Source organism: Setaria viridis, chromosome 1, assembly GCF_005286985.2.
Source record: "Setaria viridis chromosome 1, Setaria_viridis_v4.0, whole genome shotgun sequence".
Classification (NCBI taxonomy): Eukaryota; Viridiplantae; Streptophyta; class Magnoliopsida; order Poales; family Poaceae; genus Setaria; species Setaria viridis.
Window position 1 is genome coordinate 31344302 of NC_048263.2, and position 9221 is coordinate 31353522.

Genomic DNA, 9221 nt, shown 5'->3' on the forward strand with positions numbered 1-9221 from the left:
AGCTATCCACCCACAGGTTAGCGCGCCAAAACGGGAAGAAACCTCGGAAGTCTCTTGTGAAGGCTAACTAACTAATCTCCTTCTTGGGCCAAAACTCAGCCCAAGGCCGAACAGCAAGCAAATACATAGCGTGCGAAGTGGCCAGGCCAGGCGGCTTCGTTCTTCGTTGTCAGCTATCCGGGAGCGCAGGGCGCACGTCGTCGTCGTCGTCGTCCAAGGTGAACAAACCCTCCAGCACGCCGAGGTCGATCCGACGGGCGACGGGCGACGTCCGCCAGCGCCCCGATCAATTGCCGCTGCATCGCCACTACCCGGAGCCACTCCACTACTCCAGCGCGTACAGCGAGCAGTTCAGTGGGTAGGTAGGGCGTAAGGCATGCAGGTAGCTGAGAGCCTGATCAGGTTCTGCTCCGCAGACCCCAACTAACCCCCAGGAATTCAAGGCAGCTTTCCAGACGTCGTCACGAGGACCAGCGATTACAAACGTGTTGATGTTAAAAGTGGGGCTCTTCGTCATCTCGGATTGTATTTCCATGCCACTTCACGGGCAGCCGATGGGGATTGGGTTGGTGGCCATCAACGCAATGAGTACACTGGGCCTGGACACTCTACTGTACCACACTATACCACTACGTACTTAATAGTAGTAACAACTAGGACAGGGGCAGGATCCACAGGTTGCTTTGAAAATGGTGGCCGGAAAGAATCGTTATCCCGATCGGCAAATCTCCTCAAGATGGTCAAAATTTCGCACGGCATCCACCGAGACTTCTTCACACCTCACAGCAGCAGTCAACCGCAGATGCTGAGCTTAATTACGTCTTTACGACCCAGCTCCATTGCTTAATCAGGAGGCCAAGCTCCGCCTCGGCAACTTTCCTTGGCATGGCATCACCAACGTAAACGTGCACGCGTAAATCCATAGCCAAGTTGCATCTCCCGACCGAGTTCCTCCAAACGCGTACAGAAATTTTTCCGGACGACGAAGCCGTAGTCGAAAGGATAATTCTCTGGCTACTCTGCACGTAGTCCAATCCCTGCATGTGTTTTTTTTTTGTCTCTCCAGATGACCAGATCAGTACTACTGTACAACTACAACCATCTCCTCCCATAGTCTTCCACCGCGTGGGTGCGTAGTACGATTGCCTTCACTGACGCTGGCAGGGGGTCCCTGAATTCTGTTGCTCGGTCTGTTCATCGTCATCAATTGCCTTCACTTTCATGGGCGCTCGGCTCCATCAGAAAGCGATGCGCAGGCTGCTTGATGTCTCGACTCATCATTGTATGTGTTTTGTCGTCTCTGGTTGCACGCAAAATCTGTAATAAAGGGGCTTCTGTTTCTCTGCAACTTGATGATACTTCCAAGTTAGTTCCACACCAACCGTTCTGCAGCTACTCTTTTCCCCCCTTTTATGCAACCAATCGCTGAACAATGCATTTACGACAGATAGCCAAGAAACTGAAGATAATTGAGATGAGACCCTAGATAATTTTGTACAATTTTTAGACCAACTAGTTTAGTAGGGTTCAAAGGGCTAGATCAAGGGTTGTTCTTGGTCAAACTTCATTCCTTGCTTAAAACTGTAAACAATCAAAGTTGAAGTTAGCTGGAATTTTTGGGTCTGTCCAATTCAACGCAGATGGGGTCAAGACTTCCTGCGGAATTGTTCTTGTGATCCTATCTGAATTTTTTGTGGGAAGGGAATGGAGCATGTACGCACGCACGCACGGTTGGGACGGACAATAATGTGTAGGCTGGCTACTCCTCTCTCTGTCGTAGTGGAGTTGTTGGAACCAACCTTCAACAGCAGGTCAGCGATAGCAATCTGATCGATTGTTAGTTCATATGGGGGATTATCATCCAGCCTTGCGGCGAGATCAAAGGCATAATGATGCATGTTACCAGCACGATTGTTAGTTCATATGGCAAGGGCACATGCATGGTGTTGGTGTACCAAACATATGTAGGAACATATGCATGATAGAAGTCACGAGTAACCACCACTTTGTATTTTGTATGCACATCTCTCTATCACAAGAAGAGCCTGTTTGAAAATGGAGGATTTCTCTCCCTCCCTCTTTTCAAACAAAGATTCAATGGTAAATAGCAAAATCATATAATACAATTTGCACAGATCTCATGAAAATATCTTCTCACATAAAAAATTCTGGTATAGCTATTTTATGTACAGATACTGATAGTTCTGTTCTTTTTAAAAAGAAAAAAAAACAGGTAGGATGATTGCGTATTAATATCACTGCACTCTGCTGTCTGTTCACATTACCAACAATATAATGGTTGTCCTAGTAAACTTAATTCCATAGACATATTCACATCCTGTCAGATCTGTCTTCCTCTTAGAAAGAAAAGAAAGAGGGGATATACGCGCACAAGGTTGGTAGTGTTATACCCCTTCTTTGCCGGCTCACATGATTGAACTGACAATTTGTTAGTCAAAACATAAACAAAAGCGCACGTACATGTTGTATTACCCTGTTTGGACCGTACAATCTATAATTCTTCCGCCAGCCTTCTTTTCCTTAGTAAAAGCTAATTCAATTTCTTTTCAATCAGACAAAAATATTTTTTATTTTGGAGCCACAGTTGGTCGTAGGGATCCTGCAGATGGATCATGGATCCACAATTACACATGCTTCTCTTAGTTGACCTGAAAAAGAAAAAGAAATGCACATGCTTCTCTTCAGCCTGCACCTGTTCCAGAGTTTCAAGAACATCAACAGGTGGTCGTCTTACTGTCCTGCATCAAACCATTAGCTGTCTTCCATCAATTAGCAACTCTCACTAGCACCAATCTGCAGAGAGAACTTTGACATGCCAATCACTTTGTCTGTTGCACATGATTAAATACTAGCATTTGCCTTACCTGTTGAAGCCTCCAAAGTCCAAACGAATCAGTTCGTAGCTGGTCAGAGTATTATTATGTTACTGAAGCCCAGCTGGAAGTGTCTACCTCAAACAAAGCCCGGTCAGAAGAAAGAGCCATGCTGGCTAAGGCAACACTGATCGCCAAACAGTATGCTGTTTGGCGGCTTGCCTGAGTTCGTTCACTGACCTGATCCTTTTTTCATCTCTGCAAGGAAAGTTGCTGGGGGTTTGGTAGGCTCTGTAGTTTACAGTTTGTGTTGCTATCCGAGTGTTTCTTGCAGAGTAGAATGGAGTTCGTGGTCCGAGTTGAACGAATTCAGCTGTACGATTCACTCCCATGTTTATCAAATTTGCTCGTGATGACACCTCGCATTCGCTTCGCCACCGCGGTAGGTAAGCGGAAAGGTGTCGAGCTGTGTTAGGTAGAAGCTCTCATCTGTTCTAGTTTTCTGGGATATATTTTTTGGCTTCAGAAAGCTACTTGTTCTGGCCACTGCAACAACAGACAGACCGGGACAATGGAACATCAGAAACAGTGCCATTTCTGGCCTAGTCGTCTTTGTTTAGACGGCTGTTTAGCCTGTTTAAGTACCGTCTAAATGGTTGTTTCCTTTTAAATAGCCGTTTAGCCCAATATTTAACTATAAATGATGGATGACTGCTTGTTTACGTTGAGCGTTTAGGTGAACTATGTTTCTTCTGCAGCGTCAAATGAATAGATTGCAACATTAGCACACCACTAATATAAAATATGAAACTTTGTAAGACAGGTCAGATATGAATTAAACAGCAACCTAATTGAAATATAATTTCATGAGAAGCTCAGAGAAAATAGCACACTGGGCCCTGATCTCCCATGCCATCATTTTAGTATGCCCAGTGACTAAAATGATTAGCAGAACAGGGCAGGGCATCATTTTCCCGGTCAAGTTGCTGGCATTGATTACAGCCCAGGAGCCAACTCCAGAGCGATTTGGACATTGCCCTAATCCTTTCTCTCCACTTTTGTCCCATGCGGTAGGTGGGAGTGGTGGCCGGTCACGCCGCCACGGGCAGAGCAATCGGCCGTGCGCTCTGCTCCCCCACTAGGCCACTAGTAAGCTATCATCAGCACAAAGCCAACTTCTTTTAAGTATGTGGACCTTTTGCCGCTCTTGCAAGTTAACAACAATATAATAGCCACCATATAGAAAGAACTTTTGCAGTTTTTCTCATTGATTTTGTTTATTGAAAAGTATCATCCTACTTCACCTGAGATAGCAAAAAGTAAAACAAATAAAAATGGGGCTCCTCTGAATAGCTTATACAAGATCAACACAGAAACATGAGACCTTATAGCAACCGATCAACGGAAGAAACATGAGCCGTTACAGTATATACTATATAGGAGCAAAACATTCTATTAGGTTATTCAGAAGAAGGAATTGAGTACAGTATCATTGGTTCACCCCAAAATACAACGTACAGGACCTTAGAAAACGCTGTCCGCCATGGCATGCACATCGCCGCTGGTGGCAGAGCAGCTACACAAAAAGAACAATGCCACACACGCACACTATTATGCTGCTTGGTTTGCCGGACCAGTCCGTCCGGGTCGGCGTGGCTCCGGACGACGTCGTCCGATGCTTTTTTTGACGGACGAGTTGGTTTACGTGTAGTTTTATTCTTTCCATGTACTTTTTCTCTCTTCCTCTTCACCTCCTCCGGCCATGCACGGCTGCATGGATGATGGCGGCGGCACCTGGCGTCCTTAGTTGATGGGCAGGGGCTTGCCGTCCCACTCCTTGAGGCACTCGAGCATGGGGTCGATGAGCTTGCCCTGGCTGATGCCGATGAAGACCTTGTTGCACTCCTCGCCCGGGGACTTGAGCTTCTCGCCGGTCAGGAACACGCAGCCGAGCTCCTCGCGGACGAAGCGGTACAGCGGGAACGACCGGCTGTCCTTGATCCGGTTCTCCACGGCGGCGGTGCCCTCGGCGACGGCGACGCGGGCGGCCTCCACCTCCTGGGGCAGCACCGCGCGCAGCTCCTCCTCGAACTTGGTGATCTTGGAGAACATGGAGGGCTCGTCGCCGCTGCTGAAGGCGTGGTCCACCAGCACGGCACGCAGCTTCTGCATCAGCGGGAGGCTGGCGCTGGCCGCGTCCTCGGCGTAGGTGAACACGCCCTCGCGGTCGATGGCGGTGATGAGGTCCTTCTCGCTGAAGCGCGCGCTGGAGAGGTCGCCGGTGGGGTTCATGGTCAGCACCTTCTTGGCCACCTGGGTTACGGTGTTCTTCACGGAGGTCTTGATGTTCTCCTCGAGGTGGCGCAGGTCGATGGCCTGGCAGAGCGCGACCATGTAGGTGGAGGACATGAGCTTGAGGATGTCGATGGCCTCGGCGGTCTTCCTGGCCGAGACGAGGCCGAGGGAGTTCACGTCCTGGTTGTGCTGCTCCGCGCTCTGCACGTGGTTGGTGATGGGGTTGCCGAGGTACTGGAGCTCGGAGCAGTAGGAGGCCATGGCGATCTCGGTGCCCTTGAAGCCGTAGTCAAGACTGGGGTTGCGGCTGCCGGCCAGGTTGGAGGTGAGGCCGTTGTTGTAGAACTCGTTCACGAGCTCGGAGAACTGCGCGAACATGAGCTTCCCGATGTTGGCGATGGCGAGGCGGGCGTTGTCCATGGACACGCCGATGGGGGTGCCCTGGAAGTTGCCTCCGTGAAGCGCCTTGCCACGGTGGACGTCGATGACCGGATTGTCGTTGACCGAGTTGACCTCGCGCTCGATGGACTTGGTGGCGGCGCGGATGACCTCGATCTGCGGGCCGAGCCACTGCGGCGACGTGCGGAGCGCGTACCTGTCCTGCTTGGGCTTGAGCAGCGGGTCCAGCTCGTTGACCTTCTTGGCGTGCTTCATGAACTCGCTGCCCTCCAGGATGTGCTCCATGATGGCGGCGGCCTCGATGGAGCCCGGGTGGTGCTTGAGCTTGTGGGTGAGGTGGTCGGTGTACTCGGGCTTGCCGTTCATGACCTCGCAGAACACGGCGGACAGGACCTCAGAGAGGACGGCGAGGACGTTGGCGTCGTACAGCACGGTGGCCGCGAGCGCGGAGCCGACGGAGGTGCCGTTGACGATGGCGAGGCCCTCCTTGGGGTTGAGCTTGAAGAAGCCCCCCTCGATGCCCGCGATCTTGAACGCCTCGGCGGCGTCCACCTTCCTCCCGTCGGCGGTGACGGCCTGCGCGTTGGGGCGGCCCGTGATGAGGCCGGCGATGTATGAGAGCGGGACGAGGTCGCCCGACGCGGTGATGGTGCCCCGGAGCGGCAGGCACGGGCTGACGCCGGAGTTGAGCAGCTTGGTGATGGCCTCGAGGATCTCGAAGCGGATGCCGGAGTAGCCCTGGAGGAGGGTGTTGATGCGCACCAGCATCGCCGCGCGGGTGACCTCCGACGGCAGCGTGTGGCCGTCGCTGCCGGTGCCGAAGATCCCGGCGTTGAGATGCCTGCATGGGGGACCGGAGCGCACATGGTCAGTCGTCGTCTCAGATTCAGTCCCGGCCACCGCGGGCGCCGCGCGCGCACCGATCGCGACGAAAATCCGTTAATTAGCCAATTGCCAAGTTGCAGGACACCAAAAGAGTCCGGCTGACATTTTTTTTAAAAAAAAGAAAGAATCCGGTCGAACAATGAACACGGCCTGTTCTAGTGCTCTTTCTTTTTTTTGTATCGGTATCCATGGGCTGAGAAAAGAAAACTTATTCAAAATTCTGACTTCCCCCCACACTTCCTCCCACAACCCACAAAAACCCGGCCGGACAATTCCAAACTCCCTGCTGACTTGACTTGTCCCACGCATTTCTATGAACAACTCCCTGCAGAGCCGTGGCCGGCGGCCACGCTTTCCCGGGGGTGCATGCCGGCGGCATGCATGCATGCGTGCGCCGCGCCCCTGTCGTCGGTTGGGTTCCGTCCGGGTGAGTGCAGGGCACGCAAGGCCTGCGCGCCAGTTGGGGTTTTGGGAGCTGGGACTCAGTTGGGAAAGAGGATGTCGCACTCCGCAATGTTGAGTCTGCGGACGCGCGAGGCGGAGGGCGGGTCCCACGCGGCCCCCCCATGCGCTGGCCCGCGCGTGTTTTTTTTCTCTTTTCAATTATTTTTTCTATACCAAGTAAATATTGTATATATATATATATACATAACATAAATTTTTTTAACAACATTATCTCAAAAGTTATGACAAATGTTATGCGTATAAGTTATGTATATCATGAAAGTTGTACTACAAATTTTATCATCTAAATTGTTGTTAGGGAAAAAGTTATGCGCACAAATTGTACACGTAGGTTACACCTTTCAAAAAATAAAATTCGAAGTTATTCTTACAAATTGTACCTAAAGTTGTATACATAAGTTCTACATGCTATTGAAATTGTGCTAAAAAAATTATCTTATAAAAAATTATATTATAAAGTTATGAAGTTATGATATTCTGGAAATGAAAAGTTGCGGGATTTAATTTTTTTTTAAAATGAAAAAGTTCGGGGAAAGGAAGGTGCTGTCCAGATTCCACTCTGCCTCGTCGCACTCGCATCGCACCCAACCAGTAGGATTTGTCCAGATTTGGAACCCTTCGTCACCGTTTTCCTCGGCGGCACGATCGTTTTTAGTTTTGTTATGGTGGTGAAGCCTATCTTATTGCTATCTACGGTGAGGTGCTGATCTGTTGCCAACTTGCCACTACAGATTGTGAGTACACTGCTACTTCAGTGCTACACTTCATGAGGTCATGACTCATGAGGTGTCTGCTTCAGTACTGACAGCAAGGATTGCTGGTGGTCGGTGGATGAGCGTGCATTGATTTGCTCCCGTTTTTGCATGGATAGCTGCAGCCTCGCAGCACATGAATCTCAGGAAGAAAACGAAAAAGCACCGTGACAAAAAAAGAATCCTAGTACTTTAACAGGCGTGTGGGCCCCCGGTGGAGTCAGGGGCCGTTCGTGAGTCGTAATCGTAGCTGCCTGCCAGTCCCAGCGTGGAGGGGAGGCAAGGAACCGGGATCAGATCATTACCAACAGATCTGATCTACTCCAGCCAGCAGCCATGATCGAGTTAAATAATTGGCCATGGTGATTTGATTCAGGGTAAACACAAAACCACGGGAGCGCGAGCTAGAGCTAACGACGGTTTGTTCGTTTGTTTACCTGAGCAGCTCGACCTGGAGGGCCGGCCCGTCCTTGGTGCGGCGGTGGGAGGTGCCGCCGAACCCCGTGGTGACGCCGTAGATGTCGCCACCGTGGGCGATGCAGTCGAGGATCCACTCGCTGCTGGCCTTGACGCGGGGGCGGGCCTCCTCGTCGAGCTCGACGGCGACGCCGGACGCGTCCCTGGCGGAGGCGACGGCGGCCACCTGGCCCACGCGGAGGGTGGAGCCCTCGATCTTGACCACGGGCTGCCGGGCCTGCGCCACCATCCGCTTCACCTCGTCCAGGTGGCTCCCGGCCAGCTCCGCCGCCGCCGCGCCCCAGTTGAGCGGGTCGTTCTCCACGATCAGGCCGTTGCCCGCCATTGCTAGCTAGTGGTGGTGCGGTGGAGGAGGAGGGAGGGGGGTGGTGCTGGTGCCTGGTGGAGAAGAAGAGCCGGAGGAGGTGGCGTGCTCTTCTTGGAGGGAAACGGCGGGGGAGGCCGCGCTTAAATAGGGGGCCGGGCACGCCGGGTGGGCGGGTTTAGGTGAGCCGAGCGGAGCCCAGCTCTCCTCCCTCACTCTCTCTGCTCTTCTTTCCTCGTGGCATGGTTGGTGAATGATGGGGTGGATCTCAAAGTAAAAAAAAAGCTTTCTAATTTCAATCTTAATCATATTTTTTTATATAATATTCCAGTGCCTTTCTCTTGGATTTCTACCTCTCCTCCTCCTCCTACCAATGATCTCTCCTCTCTTGGGAAAGGTTTATTTGATGGGCACTGGACCGGGCCGGAAGGTGGAGGCCGGACAAACAAACGCCACCAACCCTGAAAACGAAAACAGGGCCGCTCGCCGGTGGAGAAACCGGGGTGGTTGGCCGCGGCCAATTATTGCGTGTGCCACTCGTAAGAAATCACCCGTTCCAGTCCAGTTCAGGCGCCCCACTTCTCCTCTTCGTCGTCCCCGTCTCTGTGTGCGCCGGTTGTTTACTACGTGCGCGGACCGTCAGGCTCAGGCGCTCGACGCTCGGTCTCCGGCTCAGCTTCCTGTCCCCTCTCCCTGTAGCTGTTGCTGGGCTGGCAACTCCAGCCGGCGTGGCGTGGGATATGTTAATCCGTTCCGGCAGTTGGGTTGTCTGCTGACCGCGCTGATGACAGGGCGACAGCAGGCAGCGCG

At 51.9% G+C, this 9221-nt stretch overlaps 1 protein-coding gene across 1 annotated transcript; it reads right to left on the reverse strand.

Moving 5' to 3' along the window:
* Positions 1-4271: 4271 nt before the first annotated feature.
* LOC117862866 (phenylalanine/tyrosine ammonia-lyase) lies at positions 4272-8536 on the reverse strand. Its single transcript, XM_034746405.2, has 2 exons — positions 8068-8536; positions 4272-6369 (listed from the first exon to the last, which is right to left on the reverse strand). Exons 1-2 carry the CDS (start codon positions 8430-8432, stop codon positions 4638-4640), a joined length of 2097 nt encoding a protein of 698 aa, XP_034602296.1. The 5' UTR covers positions 8433-8536; the 3' UTR covers positions 4272-4637.
* Between the last annotated feature and the right edge of the window lie 685 nt (positions 8537-9221).